The 25,788-nt window shown below is 40.1% G+C and overlaps 1 protein-coding gene across 1 annotated transcript in view; it reads right to left on the reverse strand.

Moving 5' to 3' along the window:
- arhgef39 (Rho guanine nucleotide exchange factor (GEF) 39) overlaps positions 1–25,788 on the reverse strand; it is a 131,018-nt gene that overhangs the window by 45,073 nt on the left and 60,157 nt on the right. Inside the window, exon 5 of the mRNA XM_073481211.1 lies at positions 13,537–13,655. Within this exon, the coding sequence (XP_073337312.1) occupies positions 13,537–13,655 (119 nt within the window). The remainder of the gene's footprint in view (positions 1–13,536; positions 13,656–25,788) is intronic.

Raw genomic sequence — 25,788 nt, forward strand, 5'->3', positions numbered from 1 at the left:
TGTAGTTGATTACACATTGGAAATAAAATGGATGTCAAACAAGCTCTAATTAAGCCTCCCTCAATTAAGAGACACTTAAAAAGAGAAATAATTTTACTGTTTTCTTTCTTTTTTTCTTTCGTGTCTTATCTTGTAATAACAAATACATTACAGGCATTATTAGCGATGGATGCCCTCATTCTTATTAAGGAGTGGAGAAGAAAATCTAATTAAAGCAACTGTGTAACAAAAAGGGAACACTCTAATGAGCATTATTACGGCACATTTCAAGTAATGTAAACGGGACTCTCTTGTTTAACTGACCTGTCCCACCCATTAGCAACAAAGCAAAGCAAAGATAATGAGACAACAATGTAATCTGAACCATATTTATATCAGTTCAGATATTCTAATGAAGAATTCAGCATTAGAAAGCGTATGCTGCTGAAATGATGTGCCTGCCACTACAACAGGGGCTGGTAATTCCTTTATAGTATGCAGATGATATGCAGACTCTTTTCTCTCCCTCTCTCTCTCTCTCTCTCTCTCTCTGTCTCTCGAGCAGACATGTCAGGTCATTTGGGCATTTGCACACATCAGTAAAGAAAAAAGACATTGTGGAAATATCTGTGAAATTATTTTGCTTTCCATACATGCATTTAGGATTCAAATTTGTAATTAAGAGACAAGAGGCACTGGCAGGCTCCTGTATGGGTTAATGAACACAGCAAGGGGTTGAGGGTAATTACTCATTAAATTGTTTTAAAGAAAAGGAATGCACATCCGAAGTAAATACAGGCGACTGTCCAAATATGAGTAACTAAAATGTAATCGCGCAGACCACCTTATCTTTCTCTAAAATAGTGACTTATGGGGATTTATTCAAATAGGAAGGGACTCTCTAATGTCCATGTTTACACAGGAACTGTGTAAACATGGACATTAGAAAATACTTTACAGTCAACCTTTTTATTGTGTGAATCTGCATGAGTCAACGTAAAAGGTGAATGCGCCTGAGAATGAGACTCAAATAATCAAAATTAACAATCACTCTTCAGAATTGCTTTAAGAGTTTGCCTATATAACATAGTGTTGGTTTAATTGTTCACCTTAATGCAAGCACAGTGGCTTGCTTCAACTTCTACAACTTTCTGCTTTCTTAGCAGTATGTTTTAAAAAGTTGCACAAAAAACACATCTCTCGTTTAGGACTTTTTCACCCACGATTCTGTTGTGATAACAGCAGGTGAGCCATGTGTGGTGCATGCATGTTGTTAATTATATAGCCTCAGAGAATCAACATGCACCGAATGACACTGCGACAACCAGGTGCACTTAACTTAATCAGTGCTTTTTTGAGGAGGGGTGTAATACCAGAGAGTGTCACTCTCTCTGCAGAGCATGTGTGTTTGACAGTAGATGGGAGGGGAAGAGCAAGGGCAGATTGTCCACTAGTTAATCTTCTGCAGATGGTGTTGCTCTCTCGGACGGACATAAAAACAAAAAAAATTTGAAAGTATAAAATGCTCAAATGGTTTGCTAAATATACTTGAACGGCCGTTAATATTCTTGAGCGGTTTGCTGAAGTCAAAGAACCATTCTGTAATATGTCCTGTTTTTCTGGCCACCTTTCCATTGAGGTACCTACCTGATCCGATACTAAAAGTTGGAGTTTAAACACTGCAGATCACTGATTAGTCAGTCTGAACAACCAGTCATCTCGTCCTTTGCACTCTGGAGTAGGATTTCACTTCCTGCTTTTTATCAGCAGTCTTCTGTCTTGCTGCCTGCAGTCTTTTCACAAGCAAAGCTAGTTTCCTTGTTGTAAAAAACAACTACACATGTATGCTGTGTGTGGAGAGTGTAAGGAGTGAGTGGTTGAGCAAGAGAGCGACAGAAATGAGACAGTGAATGCAAGCGGAGCAGAGGATGTTTTGGAGTAGGGCCAAGTCGCAACCGCTTTTGTTGTGAAGAAGTTATAGAAAATGAAATGCGTTTGCAACTGAATTAGCAGAGCCACTTTATTACCAGTGATTCGTCAATAGAACTGCGGGGATCGAGACAAGCGCGTCATTGGTTTAAGACACACCTTCAAGCAGGTAGCCCAGTTGTGGTGGAAATGCAAATCCCTGCCACGCCAAGCTGCCACATCTAGTCAAACAGAGTAGAGCCAGGCCAGCAGATGTAATGGAAAAACGGCACAGGTGGTATGCTCAGAGCAGATGCACTGAACTCTTTTATCTCCAGCAGTGATGCGACAACAAGTTTTTGTCAGTCAGAACAAAGCAGCTGCAAAGCAAAGACTGCATCATTCGAACTTTGGAACCATGATTCCTCTTAGCCTGGCTCATCCACATCTGACAAATCGCCAGCTTACAAATCAGCACAACAAAGCACACCAAGGAACCCTCACGTTTCATGGACTGGTGATGTTGAATTGACATAGCATAGAGTGTACAGTGTACACAGTTAAATGCTGTCGATGTACATGTACTGATTTCACTGTCTGAGCTTTATTGTTATGATATCATATTGGGCAGTTGTCTTCACTATACTGCTAAGTTGATGTAAGTTATGCTTCACACAGATAAAGGTATAGGGCTATAGGGCTGTCGGATTCAAGGAATAGCCCTGCAGATATTTAGGGTGGCCCATCTCTTATCTCCTTCACTCTTTCTCCTCCTGCCCCCTGATTTTGCCAGCAAGCCACAGGACAAAACACCACAGCTGTAGCAAGTTGGCATAATTAACCAGTCAGTGTTTTCTGCTAAATGACTTCCGGTGTTTCCAGACGGGAGTAAAAGAATCCAATCGCGATTGTGTTTGTGATTGTGTGAATTGGGACAGTAGCAGCAAGACAATCCTCCTGCATTCTATGTCTTCTACTGTGTCGAGTCTCTTCAGTCTAGCCATGCTAGGAAGCAGATTCTGCAGATTACCTTGCCTAAATTGTCTGGCTCTCCCTTTTCATCTGGTTAAAAGTCAAAATGTTCCAAAACTGGCAAAGTTACATTTGTTTTTGCAAACAGAGCAGCTGCCACAGATACCACCACATGACGTGTGTGGTGTCACGTGCAGTCCTGGTGATTGCTTGCCATCCCCTGTGGTTGACTAGTCAATATCGCAGTTTCATTTTCATTTCATTTTTGCAATTATTGCGAAAGCCTTATTATCCTGCACAGGTCACGTATATATACTCTGAATTGGCCCTATACGTAGCGACACAGAGAGAGAGAGGAAAATCAAAGAAACCTACACACATTCTTTCTGGCACGCAGCCAACATACACACACACACACACACACACACACACACACATACCATATTTCTTTAGTTGATTAAATCTAGTTGGATTCCATATTGTGTGTTTTAGGGAGTCTTTTAAAAAGATGCTTTCGAATGCGCTTAAATATGCCTGATCAAAAATTGTTCCAACTTTAATTGTCATTACCTCCGCCAAGGTGGTTATGTTTTTGTCTGTGTCGTTTGTCTGTCTGTTTGTTGGTTGGTTGGTCAGCATCCAAATAAAAATCCAGCAGATTTTACATATGTTTTATTTGACATTGGATTAGGCCTGATTGAATTAAAGAGGACTGCTGGGCCTTGGCACAGGGATGTGTTCTACTGAGTGCCATGCTTAATATGAATGCATGGTCTCTACGTTCAAGAGGGAGAATAAACTAATGATTCACAACAAAACACTGTCTCACACCATAACTGAGACACTGTTAAATAGGAAGCCTCACTTCAAACTTGGCAATGAACTGCAGGGTCAATTGAAAGGCAATATAACACAAATTATTGACTGAAATACAATTCAGCACCTGCATGGTGCTAGAGCCGTGGACCATGGAGAGGAGCCACTTATGAAAGGCTCCATCTTTCACAATTCTTTCTTCTTCTACTTCACAAGTAATTAATCAAAATTCTGACCTTGTGTTGGAAAACCTCACTATGTTCAGCTTTTGAAGATTATGGAACTACCAGAGCACACAGTAAATTTGAAATCACACTTTGGCAATTGAAAGACAAAATCAGGCATGGCCCATACAGCGCATAGCTACACTTATATCAGTGCTTAACAAGTATGACCATGACCGTGAGACCTCTAGAGTTCTATGGCCTTTACATAAAGATGTTCTACAGTGAGCCATCCATAGGGGCCATTCCCTTGTTATACTAAACGGTGTTCAGCTTAGAGCAGATACTGTATATCCAAAGACCTCCAATTGCTGCCATCTTTATAAGAACTGCATCTCTATTATTGACACAAACACAGGCAATACAGACAGAGAGGGCTGCTATTCACTGCCACAATGAACCCGAGACCCCATCACTGTCATAATGGTGATCTCAGTGGGGAGGACACTGATGACTGCTCCAGCCGGCTCTAGTGAATGCCACTTAATAAAGGCAATGATTTTATTCCTCCCCTAGCAGCAACATAAGTATCCACACTCCAGGCCCTACTCACCATCCATCATCCTTGAATGGTGATAAGTGACAACAATTTCCTGCTATTCCCAGCCAAGGAGCTGGAGCAAGGTAAGGTGCCAGCCATTGCCTAGATGATTATCTAGGTGTCCCACTTAAAAACATCATACAATTAGACACATCCCTCGAGTCTCCGGAGTTTCACTAAGAATGACAGACAAATCAATGATGATAATGGGAAGTGCAGAAAAGGCGAAGTGAGAGAGGGCTGTGCTGGAGGGAATGAGGGTTACTGATTATCTGACAGCCAAGTACAGTGGTCAGCCCACTCATATGAGAGACAGAGCTTGCTCTCTTGCAAGTTTCTGATTCCAGCAGAGAATGAAGAAAATATTAAACAGGTGGAAAAAAGCTTCAGCTATCCTATCCTTTTCAGTAACACACATTTAGTGACTCTCCATCTGTACAAGTGCTGTCAAAGTTAACGCGATAATAATGCGTTAATGCAAATTCCTCTTAAAGCCATTAATTTTTTTGACACATGATTAATGTACGTACGTTATGACCCTCGGCCTGTTCCATAGTTTGTGAAATCAAGAAGCGATGCAGTAGTAACGTTGTGGATGGTAAGCAGAAACAAACCTCCTTGAGCAGAAATGGACGCTTTAGGAGCTTTCCACCTTTACTCTCCTCCATGTTACGTCGCACTCGGGGATTGACTCTTCTCGACTGGCAGGACGGCTACTGCTACTGCTAACGTGAGTTGTTCAAAAACCTTCTTTTTAGTAAACTCTGTGTACACAAACAATGTTCTCAATGCTCGTGTTCATGTGTAGAGACCCTGGTGATACTACGAGCAAAGTTTCATGTTGTGTCGAGTCTTCTTAGTGTTTTAAAAATAGCGATTTTGATGCTACCGTAATGTTGCCCCTAGCACTTCATCGTAATTATGCTTTTGAACGAAGGTTTGACTCGGGTACATTCACAAAAAAAGCCTAGGTTGCATTTTGGCGAGAGTTACACTTTAAGGTACATTTAAAACAGTTTAAGAATTTGTGATTCATTTGCAATTAATCACAAGTTAACAATGGACAATCATGTGATTAATCACGATTAAATATTTCAGTTGATTGACAGCCCTAATATATACACAAACATGTAATATATTTTGTCTATATTGTACTTGTAAATATAATATTGTTCCTTCAGTGATACTAATTGCACTTGTTATATTAATTATATTTATAATTATAATTACTATTATATTATTCCTTTGACATATGTGCAGTGAACCTTGAATTGACTGCCATGTAGGTTTTGTAGCCATTTAGCCAAAGGTGTGTGACAACCTTGCACAGTTACTTTGCCAACTGGGTGTTTTCACAGCTTTCAGATATTCCTGAAATCCCCAACTCTGTAACACTGTACAATAAGGATACATGAACATTAGTCCATGCATTATTTTATATTTCATGAAGATGCTATTGACATTAGTTAATACAGTAAACAAGCATGAAGTAACATATAATACGATAATAAGCATTAAGTAATGTTAACATTCATTGAGGGTTAATCAAGGTTCTAACAAATATTGGTACATGGTTAGTAAATATGTTCATTAACATGTAGCTTATGATATTAATTTTGCAGCTAATCCATTTTTATTAGGAGAAAAAGAGTTGATTTTGGCCTCTTCCCCAGTGTCTGTGCTTTCTCGTCCCGCAGGTTCCCATGGATCACGGTTGGCGCTCCTGCTTGACTCCTACTATCATTCCCATTATCGTTGTTATTATTATGATTATTATTATACTTTTAGTATTATTAATATTCATATTTAAATTATTATAGCTGTTATTATTCTTGTGGCCTCTGTACATCTCCATGACTTTTTTTTGGCAAAGGTTGAAATCAGTGGACATACTCCATGACCTTCACGTACAGATTTTCTTGCTCCATCAGTAAAGAATATTAACTGCATCATATGCCTAGACCATGCCAAAAACCTCTCTGGTATTACATGCCTCCTGTAAATGCACTAATTCTGATGTGACCTCTCCTATTTAATGTAAGCCTACTTATGCCGTTGTTTTGTACAAACTTGTAAGTACACTTAGTTGTTGCACAGTTTTGCGCAGTAAGACTTTACTTAGTAAAATATGACTGTAATTTCATTACTTTTCCCTGTAATGAGTAGTGTAAGTAGTACTAGAAGTAGTGTAATTACAAATTCCAAAAAGTAATAATACTACAGTTACTATAATAAGTAACGGAGTGTTTACTATGTTGCCTGAACACGATTTGTTTTGTCTGTGCACACGCATCAGGTCAGGTCAGGTCAGGTCAGGTCAGGTCAGGTCAGCTATTACCCAAAAAGCTGAAGGAGGGAGGATGAGGGAGAGTGGTATGTCTCACTCAGTTTTTCTCAGTTGAGGTGCAAAGAATATGTCATCTGTAGCAAAGTTGTGCAAGCAGCAAAACCCTTTCAACCACGAAAAAATACAACATGCAAATTCCTGAAGCATCTGATACGGCAGCACAGCAACGTGAAACTTGTCGAGAAAACTCCGGCTAACAACAGAAAATGGATTTCAGAGCAGGACAGGGTTGTGGAGGGAGGTAAAGTGGACATGATCTAAAGAAGCTTGCTGCGGGGAAAGTTATATCATGGAGGAGATGTTACTTATGGGTCATTCCACAGCAACTCACCAAGGGCCTCCTAGGTCATGGATTTTCTCGAAAAAAAAATCATGTTGAAACTTCTATTAAATCCTATAACCGTAACTTTTTAAGTTATGAACTTTTGAAAATTGGCCCTCGGAGCTCAATTTCAGCATGTATGTGATTCTTTGTATGTGTATTGTAGACCTCACCAAATCGCTTATTTTTCACTGGATTGGGTTGAAATTTGTCCTGAACATCCAAGAAAACCTTAGGAAACTTGGCAACATGTTTTCATTTCAGTAGTTGTTGCTGAATGGTGAAATCAAATTAATAATCTCCACTAGTTTTAATTTTGTTGCAAGCAAATTTTGGGTCTTTGTAGTATTAATGTAGTTCTGTCACATCTTCCATGTTATTTGGTCCTACATAAAAAGCTGAGTGACACAGATCCTGCTAAATATGCAGTTGAAAAACATTCAACATTCACGTATTTTGACTTAAGTTTTTCATAAGAAAAAATGTGAAAGTGTTGATATTGATTGCATTTATGTATATATTATTCCTTATTTGTTTTTTAAGTTAGCTATTTTTTCATACTTTTTTGTAATATTACATTCAGGGCTTTTTTTTTTTCCATCTGTAGTATCTGTAGTATTTCGCAATGGGAAAAGAACCAATAGCAGTATCAATGAAGAACCAAACCGAAAATAAAAGTATCAATAACTGCAGTAGTATCAATACATTCCTACCAATACCCATCGTTACATACAAGCATACCTTACATAAAATAAGTTCCATCAGTTCCAATGAGGTAAACAGATACCGAATTTGTGAAAAAACGAGCACTAGTGGCGATACCCTGTATTGATATATCATATTGGGAGAGATAAGAGTGGATTAGTGAAGTCCTATCATTTTCCAAAGATTTGAAAACTGCATTCTAGTTCCACATTATCTGAGAAGCATAGGAACAGTAAGAAAAAAAACAGAAGGCACAGTCTCAGATGTTAAGGTGAAGGGTCAGCTCATCTCAGAGACATCCCCCTCTTTGTATGATGGATGGATGTGACATTTTGAGTGCTTGACTGTACATCTGGAGAGATGAGAAGATGAGATGGGCCTAATTAAAATACAAGCAAACAGCTTGATAAACCAACATCATGATATTTGCTGCATTGGGAAGCACGTTTCAGCCAATTTCTCCCTGTTGTTCCACTAATTAACAAGCAAGATCAAGACCGTATGAAATTACAAAACAACCAAATACAACACCGGTGCTCAACAAAAGTGATTTTGACAGTTTCTGGAGAGTCTTACCCGGTAACATGAAATAAAAATAATTATATCTGTCACAGAGACTATAGATTGTGCAGTGCAACAGTGACTGGTGAAAACAGCAGAAACAGAACTCATGCATGACATCTGTGACCCATCTGAATCAGTGCTCTTAATGGATGAACACCACTAACACCTCCACTAACACTTAGAGTTTGATGTTATATCTAAACTCAGTAAAAAATTGAAGTATATTAAGTAAGGGTGTCACGATTTCGATTTTAAATCGAAATCGACCAAAATCAAGTCACAATCTCGAACTTCAAATAAAAAAATGGAATCGTTAATGCTGCCACGCAACCATGTCACGTCCGGTCAGTTTTCCAAGGGGAAAAAAACACACACTTGTTGAAGTGCTGTGAGTCAACCTCCTCTAACTTAGCTATTAGCTAAGCCAGTAGCTATTAGCTACAGCCAGTCAAACGGTAGCATGGTGTTCCACCATTCCTGTTCGGCTCCCGGACCGTGGTCGGGAAGCACAGGGGAGATGATTTCCTCCAGGGCCGAAGTTTATGTTTACCTTCGGGGTGAACCCCCTTTCACGTGTTAAAGCTATGGTCTACGATTTGAAAGATTGATCATTATTATTAACATTATTTAGATGGTGGTTATGGTCCAATAGTAAGACCTACACAATGTGAAGAGTAAAAGGAACCAAATAAATCCATTCTCTCTAGCGCCTGCAAAACTGCAAAGAAATTGACCAATAGGTCAATTTCTTTGCAGTTTTCAATTTGCAATTTTTCCATCCATTCCCCTCGCTCACTCTCCTGCTCCTGGTCACGTCTCGTCCCAACCCACTTCTGCATTTGAAACTACGAGGGAAAACAGAGCGACAGTAGCAAGCGGCCTCTGCTTGCCCCACCGGCAAAGGCTGAAAGAAAGCGCAAGTCTGTCACTGAAAAGGCAGACACAAAGCAGAGATGTGACATAAAGAGGACTCAAACCCGAGTAAACATTGGGTCATCGTTTGAACGGTGGCAAAAGCTCCGTGAAGATATGGACCTGAAAAGCGATGCTGATACAGCGGAGTTTTTGTTGAACAGGTAATCTTTCGTCTTTATTGTGGATGTTGTGACACAGATAACTTTCATGCCAATGCTGGCTTATGACTGTGAAAGCTGCCGTAAGTTTTTTTCTGTGTTATGAGACGGCGTGGAAACAATTTCTGTCTCTGCAGTATTGTCAACAGTTGTTTACTTGTTCGACGAGACGTTAGCCTCTATGTTAGCATTGTAAGCTAAAATTGCTATCATGTTTACACCAAATCAGCCTATTTAATTTGCTTGTGGCAGCTAAATGAAGCAGCAAGTAATGCAAGTAAGATGAATGAATGGATGAATGAGACCCCTCCGATTCGCGTTGGGGGGGGGGGGCTCCGAGGGGAGAGTGATACGAGCTCGGAGGGGAGGGATTAAGGAGCACAGAGGGGAGGGGTGTGTGTGTGGGGGAGATGCTTTTTTCAAATCTTTCTCAGATCGTAGACCATAGCTTTAAGCTGGTTGGGAAATAATACCAGGGAGTTTTGCTGTATCTTGAGGAGCCGTCGCCTTTATTCACAGCCAAACTGCAGCCTGTATTGTACACAGTGACGTGCGGTCAGGAGAGGCAGGGGAGGCAGAGCCTCACCTGTCATCATGGAAAAAATAAAATATATAATAAACAAATAAATTAAATGGTTATATTTATCAAATGGTTTGAACTATAAACTAATTTTCCATTTAACTTAAACAATTTGGATTGTTTTTTATTAAAAATCACTGAATTTTCGCATTTCCGTTCAAATACGAGGAAGAGACGCACGGTGAGGCAGCAGCAAGCTGAGCCTCACCTTGGATTGCGCAATCCCTCACAAACTGTGCTCTGCCATGCAATGAGAGCGTGTCACTGTCTCTCTGTATGTCGCCAATCAAATGTTTCAAACACTATATATGTATATATATAATATATGCCCCCACCGGACTTCCCATAGTTTAGCTGATGTATATAATATATGTGTATAACCTGTTTCGTGTGCTCAGCGATCTTACAACGGCAGTGAAGTGGCACTGGGTGAGGCAGGCAGTTCTCTTGCCTCAAGGTAGGGGGCACTCGTGAGCCCAGAAATTCTAAATGCTACTCCACAGCTGCAGAGTAAGTGACAGCAAGCTAGCAACAATCTTAGAGTCCATGGTTATGAGCAAGTCAAGTGCAATGACATCAGTGATCAAATGAAGGCCAGGTTTGATCATTTTGGTGAGCTAGCTTTCCTTGGTTTGGTGGATTGCGCTAAATTCAGTGAAATGTCACAACATTTTGATGAGACGAAACTGCAGAGCCTGTCAAAATACGCCAAGTTCTTTGACTTTGTGAGACTAAAGGCGGATCTCATCGGACTGTATAGCTCACAAACAGTGTATGAATGTAAATCTCCTGGACAGCTTCTCAACTTTTTGACCCAGAAGGATCTCATTCAGTCGTCATTGTTGTATTAGACTCGATGGAAGTAACATTTCCATCATGTGATTTCTGCATTAATTCGCAAGGCTTTCATAATTAATCTCTCAACATCTGTCTCAACCGCTGCCGCTGTGTGGGGCAGCTACCACTGACTTGCCACTGTGCATGTGTATGTGTGTGTGTGTGTTCGAATTAAGAAAACCAAATTAATGCAGAAATCACGTAATGGAAATGCTACTGCCAGCGAGTCTAATGCAACACTGACGACTGTTTTATAAAATTAAAATAAAAACAAGTGCCCATAACAGCAGCAGTTGCCGTGGCAGGGCAGTGACTGCCTTAGATACCGGCAGCTGGAGTGAAAGGTAGGAAGTGCCACTACTAGCTGCCGCTGCCACGAATTGAGCCAGCCCTTGCTGTCAAATGGTGAATAATCTACTCTGTTGGGTTCATATATTTGTAAATCTGATTCTGATGGAGTCAGTGCCTCACCAGCCATGAACCTCACCGCATGTCACTGATCGTACACTTTATTGCTGTCGCTACTACTTCTACTCCTTTCACTTCTCCTTCCTCTCCCATTCATTCACTGTCCGCATGTACGCACACTCCCTCACTCTCGCTTGCCAACTCACACCTTACGCACCTTAATTGAACTTAATTGTTCAGAGAAGACTATGGACATGGCTGTTTTATTTTTTTGTTTGTTTTATTGTGAACTTGAATGTCATCTTCTGTGAAGAAGACTGCAGTTACAAAAGAGAAACTAGATGGCAGGTTATTTTGTTTAAGTTTCCAATTGACTGAAGATATTAGTTATTGTTACATTATGTTGTTAATAAATGTTTTAAATTTGACAATGTAGTGTGGTACATTGCGAACAAAGGTCAGATATTATATTGCATAAAAGTCTAGTCTAAAAATGGCATAGCAACCTGTGCTTTAAAAAAAATAAATGTAAAAATCGAGAATTGAATCGAACCGTGACCTTAGAATCGAAAATTTAACTGAATCGAGGATTTGGAGAATCATGACACCCCTAAATATTAAGTAACTTGAGCATCAATTACATGGACAATTGAACCAGTATATTAATCATTTTCTGGTAATTAAATAAAATGAAAGCTAACAAACTCATACTCTTACACTGTAAGAAGGTGATGGGATGTTCTCTTCCTTTCCTGTCTTTTGGGGAATGCCTTTAAGATTTCCCTGCATGTACTGCTTTGTACTGAATGTACATACAGTAGGTGGAGAAAATTACAGCGATAGTGTAGAGATTGTGTGGAAGGGGACAGAAAAAACAATGAAAATTCTGAATAGATTAATAAAGGTAGACTTGATGGACTTGATGGCAGTATTATATCATCTGAGGTAGAATATAATTTGGTTCTACTTATTTCTCTTCCATATTAATCATAATGCTGCAACTGGAAACGTATATTACACTGACACATGCTTCATGAAGGCCATTCAAAGCTCAAAAACATATTTCCATAATAAGCTGCTGGCAAGGGGAACTTCATATTGTTTACAAGAACATGTTTACCATAAATTCTCAAATAGTGGCTGAGGCCTAAATTAATCTCACTTGTACATACGTTTAGTAAGACTCCCTGTTTTCTGATCTGTTGTTGTTTGCTGTTGATGTAGTTTGCTGTCAATGTCAAGTGAAGTCAATTTTGTTTTTATAGCCCAGTGTCAAAAAATTTAAATTTGCCTCAAGAGGCTTTACAGTACAGCATATGACACCCTCGATTAAAACCCTTAGACCCTTGATTCAGATAAGGACAAACTTCCCAAAAAAGCCTCGGAACAAGGTAAAAATGGAGGAAACCTCAGGGAGAGCAACAGATGCTGGACAAACCCTATCCCAGGACAAAAGTACTAAGTACAGAGAGATTATCTGCCCGTCCCATTGTCAGGTCCAATTTTTAGTATTTTTCAAATTAATGGAATCTTTTTTTTCCCGTGGTTGCCGTTAAAATGATTCCTCTTAAAAATGTGCTACTTTGACTCTCTTTGTCTGTGTTCACCGCCATGTCCAGCCCACAACACTATCTAATTTCTATGTCATGGTAATTGATAGTGAATATAGAAGTTATAAATATCATAATATTCACTGATAATGATCTAAAATAAACAATACATTGGGATGAATGACATAACACATTTCCGAGCGGGTTTCTATCATTTCAATTTCATTTCAGAAAATGCTTTGATATCATTTTTTTTCTACATTCTATAAGACCACATTTTATTAAAAAAAATCTTCTTTTTCTGATTTTATTTGAGAATAGGAAATCAGCTGAGATGGAGGTATGTGGATTGGTATGGTTTTTCTGAACCATTTCTTATTTGAATTTACAGAATACTTACTGTTTTGTGATATAAACCGTAACCATGATACAAAATTGCATTAACTGTAATAAAAGATTTTGCCCATGTTGTCCTACCCTTACAGTTGCTACAGCAACATCAAGCATGGGTTAACGAAGCCTGATGTGCCACTATTAAGAACCCAAGGTCTCATCACTGGTGGTAGAACATGTTACTCATGTGCTACTGTTAACCAACTTAAGGTAGTATTCAACAGGGCAATTAACTCATATTAACATGTAAGTTGTGAATTTTGTAGCCAGAGAAAGAGATTTAACTTTTTCATTTAAATAGAAGGCAAAAATCTTACTGATCAATCCGCTGAATCGGAAGTTGAAGCAGGTCCTCGAGCTTATGGTTGTTGAACTCTGGTCGGGCTTCTTGTAGTTTCTTAAAACGTCTGAAGGCCTTGTTTTTCTTAAGATGGATCTAGATCAACACACAAATCATTATACAGTTATTTTCAGAGCTACAAAGGCACATTTACAAGACACAACCCCTCACATCATGTTAATTTTATAAAGCAGCCTAGTAAGATATACAGACTGGATAATGTTGTCTGTTATCAGAGGTCTGAGACACACCAAGATTCTGTAAGGAAAGAGGGCAGTCTCAGAGCAGATAACATAATGACAAAAACATGAATGAAGAGGAGTTATTATATTCTGGAAAACTGTCAGTTCAGTGTTAATGTATTCATCCTTTTAGTCAGAAGGAACAGTTGTCCAAGCTCCAGCTGTCCACGCAGACAGCCCTGGAAGAATGCTTCCAACTAATCTATGAGTGTGCCAAGAAAAAGTGGCCACATCACACCTGCTATGTGCCACTCATTCAAATGTGCAAGAGGATAGGTTGCTCCTTCTTTGATGCACTGAATGTGAGTTATACTTGGGTAGTCAGCCATAGGCTTGTGTAGTTTAGAACAGGTATAGGACAACAATTTACTGCTGTTATGTGCTTCATTTTGCTGTTACTGTAGGTGGGTAATAACACGTCATATACAAGTGCAAGGGTTATTGCTGAAATGCTGGAGAACATTGGAACTATGCAGGATGACCAATTTGTAGCAGAAGTCTCAAAGTCCCCAGCTTGGGGACTTATGGCAGATGAGACAACTGACATTGCCGTGACAAAACAGTTGGGACTTGTAGTCGGGTCAGCTTAATTTTGTATTGATATTATAATGTATATATTTCCATTTGTGGCTGCTGTTTGCAAATTCTTTGGCTGAAAATATCTACTTACTATTAAGGGTGTCATGATTTCGATTTTAAATCGAAATCGCCCGAAATTAAGTCACAATCTCGAACTTCGAATTAAAAAATGGAATCGTCAATGCTGCCACGCAACCATGTCACGTCCGGTCGGCTTGCCAAGGGGAAAAAAACACACACGTGTTGAAGTGCTGCGAGTCAACCTCCTCTAACTTAGCTACTAGCTAAGCCAGTAGCTATTAGCTACAGCCAGTCAAACGATAGCATGGTGTTACACCATTCCTGTTCGGCTCCCGGACCGTGGTCGGGAAGCACAGGGGAGATGTTTTCCTCCAGGGCCGAAGTTTATGTTTACCTTCGGGGTGAATCCCCTTTCACGTGTTAAGCTGGTCGGGAAATAATACAAGGGACCTTTGCTGTATCTTGAAGAGCCGTCGCCTTTATTCACAGCCACTTCCTCTCCTATTCATTCACTGTCCGCACGTACGCACGCTCCCTCACTCTCGCTCGCCCACTCACACCTTACACACCTTATGCACACACACCTCACGCGCCGCCCTATTCCTGAAAGGGGCTACGCCACTTTTACAAAAATGGCAACTGCAGATGCAGGAGACCCATCCACAGAACTTGAACCCCCTCCTCTTTCACTGAAGTCGCCGGTGTGGAAGTATTTTGGATTTCCAGTGAGTTATGTTGACAACGTTCGCATTGTGGACATGGCTGTTTTATTTTTTTGTTTGTTTAGTTGTGAACTTGAATGTCATCTTCTGTGAAGAAGACTGCAGTTACAAAAGAGAAACTAGATGGCAGATTATTTTGTTTAAGTTTCCAATTGACTGAAGATATTAATTATTGTTACATTATGTTGTTAATAAATGTTTTAAATTTGACAATGTAGTGTGGTACATTGCGAACAAAGGTCAGATATTATATTGCATAAAAGTCTAGTCAAAAAATGGCATAGCAAGCTGTGCTTTAAAAAAAGAATATGTAAAAATCGAGAATCGAGAATCGAATCGAATCGAACCATGACCTTAGAATCGAAAATTTAATCGAATCGCGGATTTGGAGAATCGTGACACCCCTACTTACGATACATTGGATGTGATGAAAAAGGAGGTACTGTGGTAATATCTGCAGCCCTCTGTGTGAGAGATGTGAAGGCAGAGGATGTGGACACTGACAGAGGCCATCCTTCAGGTCACAGCAGAAAAGAAACTACCTATGGACACTTTTTCTTCTTTTGCAAGTGATGGTTCTTCTGTCATGATTAGTATGTTTTTGTTTTTGTCTTGTTATTATAAAGATGGTATCAGTGGTGATTAAGAATGTGGAAATTTAACAGTAACTTATTTACCATTAGGTGGCAAATCAGGGGTCGGGAAGAAACTGCAAGACATGTTCCCTGGCCTTGTGACTGTCTATTGTGTGGCTCACTGACTAAACCTAGCTGTCTCGGATTGTGTTAAGGAAAAGAAAGGCATACCTTACACATAGCCAAGTACACCCGAACCATAGGGACCACATTTTGGTTTTACCAAGCATCCAGTGACAGAACAGCCAGCCTCAAAGCAATGGGGAAGCTCTATGAGGTCCCACTGCTCAAACTGCAGGTACTGTTTTCAAACAAATCATCTTTCATTGTTAGACTTGTTTTCAAAGATTGCAAATATATTAACTTTAATAGGTAGGTATAGGTATAATTGTATATTAATGGTTTAAGGGAGGCAACCAGACCAGGTGGGAGAGTAGCAAGGAGGCAACAGATGTGCTGCAAAAGATCATGCTGACCATCCTTGCTGATCTATCTATGCAGGCCAGACGTGAGCCAACAGCTGAAGGGCTCTACAGATTTTTTAAACATGAATACTTCCCACCAACGTTGTGCCTAATGCAGGTCGTGCACGCAAAACTGCACAGCACTAGGTTTTAAGGACAGGGGAGGCTTAGCCCCAAGAGATGCACAAGATGTGAGCGAACGTAACGCGTGAGCACAAAATTTCACAAACAGCTAACAAAGACTGAGAAATTATTTATTATTATTTCAGTTTCAGTTTTTAATACAGTACAATAACAAACACAGGTTTACAGAGTGTTACGCCCCTGGTCTAGGGGAACCAGAGACATGACATGACATGACGTGCTCTCTCCCAGTCTTCCCACTCCCAAGAAGGCCAGTGTCACATGATGTATATATATTTAAGGTAGTATTTATTTTCGCTTCAGAGGGAGACAAAGCCAAAACAACAAACAAAAAGATTCTAACCCCCTACCTTCCTAACACAAAACAAATGGTAACAAAAAGACACAATCTTACCTAACTCCTAACTGAGGAAAAACAGGAGAAAAAGGGTTTAACAAAAAGGCTTCTCCCTCCTACTGGGCTACCACACTTATTTATCTATGTACAGAGTTGCAACAATCAGATTATACATTATACTGGGTCTCACAGAAAACCAACGCACACACTAGACACCAGTCCTAGTTGGAGGTGGGGACACAGGTTGAGAGAGGGAAGACTGCAGTCAGCCGGTGATTTAAAAGGGCTCCTCTCCTGCCTCTGACCAATCCTGGGTCAGCAATCAGCCAGAGCCAGCCAATCCGTAGGTCCAACCTGCTATCAATCACACACACCCACACCAACACCCACACCCACACTCAGACTGCTCACACCTTAGGAGGAGGAGGGACAAATCAGTATACCCAGAATACACAAAATAATAACCCAGGGTCATAACAACAGTAAGAGTATGTTTACAGCATTAACAACAAAAGTAAGCCAAGTACACCATTTTTAAATAACATGGCTACAATTGCGAGTTACATAGTGGGTGGAAGCATCAAAGAATGCCGTCTGTTTTTAAGGGTGGCAAATAGGTCTATCACTCTGTTGTGACTCAGATGCTGAAGTGTGTAAAGTAATATTAATTTATTAATTAATTAATTTAATTTATATTAAAGTAATATTAAGATACTCTTGAAAATATTTGGGTCAGGCTAATTTGGCTTTTATATATATATCTTGGCTTTCTCCACTTTCTAATCATTACTCTCCTCAATAAAAGCTCAAGTTAAATAAGTCTTATATGGTGCACCTTGACTGAAATGTTTCACATTTCATATTCATATTGAGTTCCATTAAATTCCAAGACTGTCTGCATCACAAATGACTCTATCCTGTGAAATCCTTTAGACTCACCTTTCCAGTAGAGGTCTCTCCCCTCTCACTCCCTGTGCTCCTCTGCCCTGACTCCTACAGGTCAATAGGAGTGGTGGAGTGATTATTATTAGTGAATCATTATTATTATCCACTGATGATAATCATACGTGAATGAGCTCAGCTCCTGTTTCACGATGTGCATCCATGCGTAAAGTGAGAAACACAGCTGATGCTCTGGAAGGAAGTCACCTCAAAGATAGTATATGGTAAAAAGAGTGCACACTTATAAACAACCAGGGCCTTCACAATGCATTTCAGACTAACTAGCTAGCTAAGTAGCAGCGTTCTTTTAGAGCTGGAATGTAACTTTTGACCGCGAAACAACAAAGGTGAGACGTGCGCAGAGATTGTCTATAGGTTTTTATTTGTCAAACAGGGAGCACTTGGTTCATTAATTACATGGGACTTTCTGCTGTTAGCTGGGGGCTGGAGCTAACTAATTGTTACTACCAGCAGTGATGAATACTTACTTTCTTATATCCATTCTTCTTCATTCACGTTCTTCTCCTCATGCTGTTCTAGTCGGCTCTGTGTGCTTCAAGGTACACACATGCTGCAGGTACGGCTGCAAGGTCGCAGGGAAAACGTGGACTGAATTTTCAGTGATGTGGGCGTTCTCTATATGAACAAGTGGAATGGATTGGATAACGACGCACTGAAGGGGCTTTCTCTACCTTACACTATGAAGTGAAGGGAAACTGACAGATTTATGATCATATTTAAGTGAATAATGACAGGTTATATGATTATTTATTTAAACTCATATTCTGGCCACTTTATATTGAATTTGTCGGCACCTTTTGTAAAAAAAAAAATTTTTTTTTTTTTTAATAAAAACACCAAATTATTTAGGGGGGACTTAAGAATATTTTAGGGGGGCTTCAACCCCCTAAAATTGGCCTAATGACGCCACTGCTGCACAGACAGTTTCAGGTTTTTCAGAAAAGAAACGTTTTTTGCTGAGGTGGAACACGAGGTAATTGATAAACCTAGGCTATCTGTACATCAATCTTATATGATTTATGATCATTGTCAGTAAACATTTGTTCTTTGTTAAAAGGTATCTGTACTCATCTCCTCCCCTCAAAACAAAATGACCCAGCATGTGGTCATGGAGAGGTGGATGAACTGGCTTGGATCAGACACTGGTCTGAAGCCTTTGTCAGAAGAGATCCCTGGCTACTTCCAAGATGGTGTTTGGGACAGGTTTGAAGCCAATGTATGTTAATTTATGAACAAAAATTTGTGAATGAGATCAAACCTTCCTTTCAAGTAAATTAATAATATTCATTACAGGTTATGGACCCCTTCCTAGTCCTGCTGGTTGAAAACCTGGAAAGCAGATTCCCACAGATGGGTAGCCTGGGAGATTTTTAGAGTGCTGAATCCCCAGACCATTCTGGAGAGCCCAGGTCAAAGCCATGGGTGTGACCAAATCAGCTCTTTGGCAAGGTCTTTCACAAGGCTGAAGAAGGAGGTTCTCCTGATGGATTGGGATATAGTCCAGGAAAGAGTCAAGCTCTCTGATCTCAAGGTTTGTATAAATCGAAAGACATTAATCAGTGCAAAGATCAATATGTTTTATGAATTTAAATTGGTTATTTGGGTTATTTTTACAGTCCAAAACTCTTGAGGAGACAATGCTGTGGCTGGTTTCTCCCTCGGCCAGGGAGCTCTACCCTCAGCTTAGTCTGGCAGCAGCCATTGCCCTCACTGCACCAGTCCAAACAGCAAATGTGGAGAGGCTGTTCTTGTTGGTAAGCACAAAGGATGCATTCATTGAGCACATTTGGAAAAATATGAAATAAAATGTTACAAATGGCTGTTTCTCATAATTTCTATAGGTGACGATCCAACTGAGGAGCAAACTGAAAGATGTCCACCTAGATGTGTGCTGCAGGGTAGCTGTGGATAGACCACCCCAAGACCCACTTGACTGGAAGGATCTTGCTAGAGTTTTTTGAGTTTTATGTTGATTCCTTTTTGTCAGTTTCACTTTTATTTATTTTCAGAGACAATGCACATAATATACACTATCACTGTAAATCTGCCAGTGTTAGCCAAAAGGTTAATTTAAAACAAACATTTGTCACAACCTTTATTTTTCAGCTTTTTGTTCCATCTTGGTATAAAATTTAAATCCCTATGGACACTTGTCTGTCAAAGCATGATTTCTTTCACTTAAGCCATGACACTCTACTGTACGCTATTCATGCCTCACATTTTCTCAAGCCTTTGCCACTGTTGTCTCAAGAAAAATCCATGGAAAACCCTGAGATTTTCCTTATTCTTATTCTGAATGCACCTTGTCTTTGACCACAAAAATGTTGAAGTAAAATGTGCACACACTGAACTCAGCCTTGACTATACTCTGTGTACTGCACCTTGTATTTTATAACAGTAGGACACTGACTAGCAACTAATCAACAGGAACATAAGATGTTAATGGTGTGAGTACATTTGTCTCATGCTCAGCATTTGGATTTAGTTGCCTACCTGTTTTTCTTGCTAATACTATCGGCATGCAGCTCGTAGAAATGATGATGGACATGTCACAACGAGTGAAGATCCCTGAATCTCATGTCACTTTCTAGATGTGTACTCAGACGGTGTCTGCCACATGAACCAAGATTTGAAGATGGTTTCACAGGAGAGAAGCTTCATAACAAAAGGCTCTCCTTTCATTCCACTCAGACTCTAGGAACCGCAAGTAATCCTGCATCCTGGGAGTGCAGTGTGGGGGTAGTGTGGTAATAGGGTATTATGAACTGTTTAAGATATGTTGTTGCCTGGCCAGTAAAGGCTTTGTATGTGAGGAGGAGGAGGATTTAAAATGTTATTCTGAATTTTACAGGAAGCCAGTGCAGAAAGGCTAATATGGGAGAAATACGCTGATCAGCCACAACATTAAAACCACCTGCTTAATATTGTGCAGATTCCCCTTATGTCATCAAAGGATCTCTGCCCTGTAAAGGTATGGCCATAAGACCTCTGGGAGTGTCCTGTGGTGTCTGGCACTGGGATGTTTGTTGTGGATCCTCTGGGGCTTTTTTCTTTTTAATACTACTAACCCTGCATGGATGTGATGGTCGCTATAATTGTTGTACGGCCTGGCTCCGGTAAAACCTTACAGAGAATGATTGCCATTCAACATTCCTTTATTATCTATTTTGACAGTCAGTCATAACCGAAAAAAAAGAACAAATAAAAACATTTAGGAATAAATAACAATTCCTTTCAAAACTGTTTAAGTGCAGCCACTTTTTAAATAAACAACAGCACAACAGCAACTTAAATAAATCTAGGAATAAAATATTCCATTAAAACTTACTCACGGAACTTGTTTGCTTACAGCACCGCACTTTGAAGGGCGAATGTTGACGGCGATACTGTATCCACCCATTGTGCAAACTCAGCAAAGACATGGGGCACACATCGGAGATCCAAATGTCAGTAGTAAAGCTGATGCAAGTCTTTCAGCCTACATGAAATGTGTTCCCTCACTGTCTCATTTGGGGAGTGCAGTTTCGTCAAGCTATTTCCTGTGATGTGTCTTCAAATGCTTTATAAGGTTGCTTGTGTTGAAATTGGTAACACTCGTGCCACCCCTCGAAATTACAGCCATGCATACTGGACATGTCGCCGTTTTACTGGTTGGGTTATCCAGAGTAAAATTTTGCCAAATAGCTGACATGTTGCTAGCTCCGTCTGACTCACATTAAATCAACTTCTTCGGCGCTCTAAAATCAGTAGTTGCCAGGGGCAGCACAGTGCAACTTGCTGTGTTGGCTTTTAGAGCAGCAAAGAAGAATTGATTTCCTGTGTGTAACGTTAAGCAGAGCTAACAGAGCTAATTAAGTGGTATTGGATTAGTGCACAGACTCACATACTAGAAATGTGATTTGCCTCCCCAGTTTGTCACTGTAAACACAACTAGCAGTGTTTGCGGTATTAATGTAGTTTTTCTTAGCTGGCAGGGTGTTTGAGTGTTTGAGTTCCACCACTACATTTGGTGTCCTCTTCAAGCTGCTCTTAAGAAAATTTCGTATAGCTGTCCCCTCCAAAGGTGATATTAGATTTTCGCCCGTTCAGATTTAAACTTTCAGATGAGTTGAAAAGACTGGCTCATCACACCTCATAAGTACTTTATTTGTGAGTTGAGTTCCTCATGCTGCCAGCAGACACACTGAAACCTCCTGGACGGCACACAAACGTACAAAAAAAATGTGGGCGCATATTACATCTAAGCTGCAATGACTTCATCCTAGATGAAACACTGATTAATCAGAGTTCCACATTTATAGTTAAGTACCTTTTATGAGACTGAATTATTGAATTGGCTGTCGTTTCCCTTCTTCAAGGGTGGTCTAATGTAAATTAGATCTTATTATTTAATATAACTAATAATTATCACTGATAATCATTAATTATCATTGATAGCCAAATTTAACCTAAATCCCTATTAATGTATGATAAAAGGGAATTCAGTGGGAAAACAATTAAATGTTCACTTTCAATGCCATATGCCAGAACAAGGTCGAGGCTGTGGTTAAAACAGTGAGTTCTGTTTATATCATGTGTCTCGAGGAACGTGAGTATTAATATGACTTGGGGGAGTGGATTCATTAATATTCTTCGTTACACAGCCAGGTTTGTTTAATAGTCCACATTTAATGTTCTTATTTTTTTACCTTTGCTGTGATTTTTTTGTTTTTGTTTGTTTTTATGTGAAAACTGTCTCAGTTTGAAAAAGTCTCAATGGGGTTTTGGGTGGGTAACTGTTCTAAAAGGAGAGGTGGGTGTAGGACTACAGCTCTGCCACCATGTCTCAACTCTGGGTTGTCATGGTTGTGGACCACTAATAAAAAATGAGTCAGATTTCTGGATATGAGAGCCAGTCCATCCAAAGTGGGATGGACACTATTTCTTCTAATCAGACCAGGGTTTTTCCTAGAAATTCTACCAGTTATCTACAAAGCCCACATTGTTTGCTGGACACCACCTCGACAGCCAGCAGCTGAATGATGACATGCGGCTAAACATGTCATCACTGGTCACATTTAGTAGGGGCCAAGAGGAAACTACTGAGCCTACATTGTTTTTGCAAATGTACACACCCAGTCAACACTAATTTAGTGACTTCCAAGAGATGTAAACGAGAGTCATTAAAACCAATGTGTATTACAGGCTTAGAGTTGGTTTCTCAGTGGGTGCGTTGCTGATGGGGGGAAACTTTATTGAAACCTAAATAGGTTGGTAGTGAACCATGGGCTTTTTCCTCATACTCTTCCTCCTTCGGTCAGTCACCCAGCCTCCCTGGTTTCGTGGCTGCTCAGGAGCTGCTGAGGGGCAGCTAGGAGGAGCTACACTAGGTTAGTCCGCACTGGCTGCTGGGGCCTGCCTAACTACAGCAGCTAACAATTTGGTTTCCATGGTGCAGAACTAGTATCACTAAAGAAGAAGGAGCAAAAGCTGAACATCTGACATACCAAGCAAGAGAAAGGAGGAAAGAGAGAGAGAAAAGCCATCACTAGCTGCCAAGCTAATTAGCAGAGCTGGAAAGCATAAAATTAACAACTGTGGAGCTAGCAATTAAAGTCACTAAAAGGGAGAAGGCTATAAAAGCTTGAATCGAACAAGTGTGCGTTTAAATGTATGACAGGTAACTTAGTCTCTGTGATGCACAAAGCAGCAAAATTAGTGGGGATTAGCAGGTGCAACGTAAACTACCAGTAACACTCACACAGCAACTGGAAATGATGCAAGATGCTTACTGCAGCACAGCAGCACGACGTAATGCTGATACTGCTTTTGAATTCGATGATCGAAATTGAAAGCTAATTTTAATACATTTTTAATTTAAAATCATTGTGACCCCCTAATATGTAGGATTGTATACTGTTGTTGATGAAGGTTCTCAGCCATCCAGGTCATGGTAGTTCTCAGCACTGTATCGTAGGCAACTAGACTAATGACCCACAAGTGGCTTTAGGGCCACTTGTGGGTCATTGACCCAACTGGCCTTCATGTGGGTTGCAAGGGGCTAGGTGAGCCCAGCTGTGAATGGTTGTTAAGCTGTCTGGGAGGGAACTCAGTACGGCATTGTAGGTGGGTGATAAGTAGTGTTGTAGGCCACCTCCTCTGTTCAATGACGGTCCTTACAGTTTGACGTAGATGGATTCTTTTACTCCTCTTTCAAACCATCTGCTTTCTCTGAACAAGATGTTTACATTGTTGTCCTCAAAGGAATGATTTTCTCCTTCAGATGTAAGTGGACAGCAGAGTCTTGACCTGAGGAATTGGCCCTCCTGTGTTGTGCCATTCGTTTATGGAGAGGTTGTTTTGTCTCCCCAATGTACAAATCTGTGCAGTCCAGTGCAGATTGTATATTTTTGATGATTATGTCCATTGTATTGCATGCAGTCAGTGTTTCCCCTCAATCCAACTCTGGTGGCCTGCCAAAGTCTAATTTCCTTCACCATAGTCTCATAATGATCCAAAAAATATTTTTCATTTTTCATAAAAGTAAGTCCATCTACAATTGTATGTCTAAACCTTGTTTTGCGTCAATGCTTCAGCCAAGCATCTTTTGCCCCCCGTCAGTGGAGCTGCCCCCTCCCCTTGCTGTATGTTCTCTCTCTCTCTCTCTTTCTCTCTCTCTCTCTCTCTCTCTGGTCTGAGGCCCCACAAGTTATACCGCCTACACCTCGTATCAAAGTGTGTGTCAATGTTTACAAGTTAAATAACGTGGAACTATCCTTCTGGCCATGAGAAGAAAAACATACCATGAGAAAGACTTACAGGAACAGCTGCCAAGTAAACTTATCGTCTCATGTAACAGTAACGTTAGGTTGATGTGCTAGCTTCCAGTCCATTTGTCTCCTTGTCTGTGTTTATTTGTCAGCCACCTCCAGTGCTGTGGTCTGTGACTGTGTCTGACAAATGTGGGACAGAAATACTATGTTATCCATTACGATACAATACGATATGCTTTACCAAATTCGTCATTTGATGAATGCTAACAGGCAACGGTATTTATGAATTGCAGTTCAGAAAAGTAAAAACTTGATACAAAACTCTAACTTTCCAGCAGCAACCTCAACCAGACAGACAATATTGGCAAGATGGTATTCCTCACAGGGGCACATATTTGAAAAAAAAGGATAGTGATTATCTAGTCTCTTAGTCATGGTTACAACTTTGGACTTATATAAGATGGACAGCAATGGATTGACTATTGACTATAGCCTCTATAGGCTTACGTTAACATTGTAAAGTCAAAGCTGTATATTATTCTCAAAGTGCACCACATCGGTGCATTTAACCCCCTACAGGGTCCACCTACCATAGTCTTACAAAATCCAGTGGGAAACAGTACATGTAAGGGACTCATCCTTAGGTTAAAGATGTGATAGAGCAGTGATTTCCTTACTAAGCTGCAACTGGTGATATGCAAAAGCCTTGCTGAAATTGCACTCCAAACTGTCTAAAAAACACAAATTGTCATTTCATTACATTTGATCATGCAAAATAATATAAGTATTTAGAATTTAGAAAAAATAAATGTTGCTTGTGGTTAGCCAAGTGACATGAACATGAAAGTAACATGACATGATATTAACTAATGAGCTAAACACAGTGATATTCAAACTCCTAAGTTGTTGATAAAAAGCAGAATCAGTGGAATTTTGAAATAGCCACAAGGTCAAAAAATGGTCAAAATCTTTAATAAGAGGAGTCGTAGTTGGCAGTTGAGCCACAGGCACCAAGAAGACCACTTCTAGCAAGAAAGTGAGAAGACATTACCAGATTAGCTAACTCAATCTGGGATTTAGCATCACAGGGCAAGAGGGGCAAAGGCCACAATGTGTTGTGTGCTTTGAAGGTCTGAGCGACAGCAGCGTGAAGCCCTCTCTGGATGAGATAAGTGCTGCTCGGGTCTGGAGAAAGGTGCCGCCCCTGTTGCTCTTCAGTTTAGGGATCTTTTTCGTTCAGAATTGTTGAAAGTCCGTTTTTACCGTTTCTACTGTTGTTTATGACTCAATAGCCATGATAAATTAAAGGTTTTTTAAACTCATTACCCTCGAGTGCCTCACTTTTTCAACAATAATAATGAAACCTTCTG

This window comes from Pagrus major, chromosome 14 (assembly GCF_040436345.1).
Source record: "Pagrus major chromosome 14, Pma_NU_1.0".
In the NCBI taxonomy this organism is placed as follows: Eukaryota; Metazoa; Chordata; class Actinopteri; order Spariformes; family Sparidae; genus Pagrus; species Pagrus major.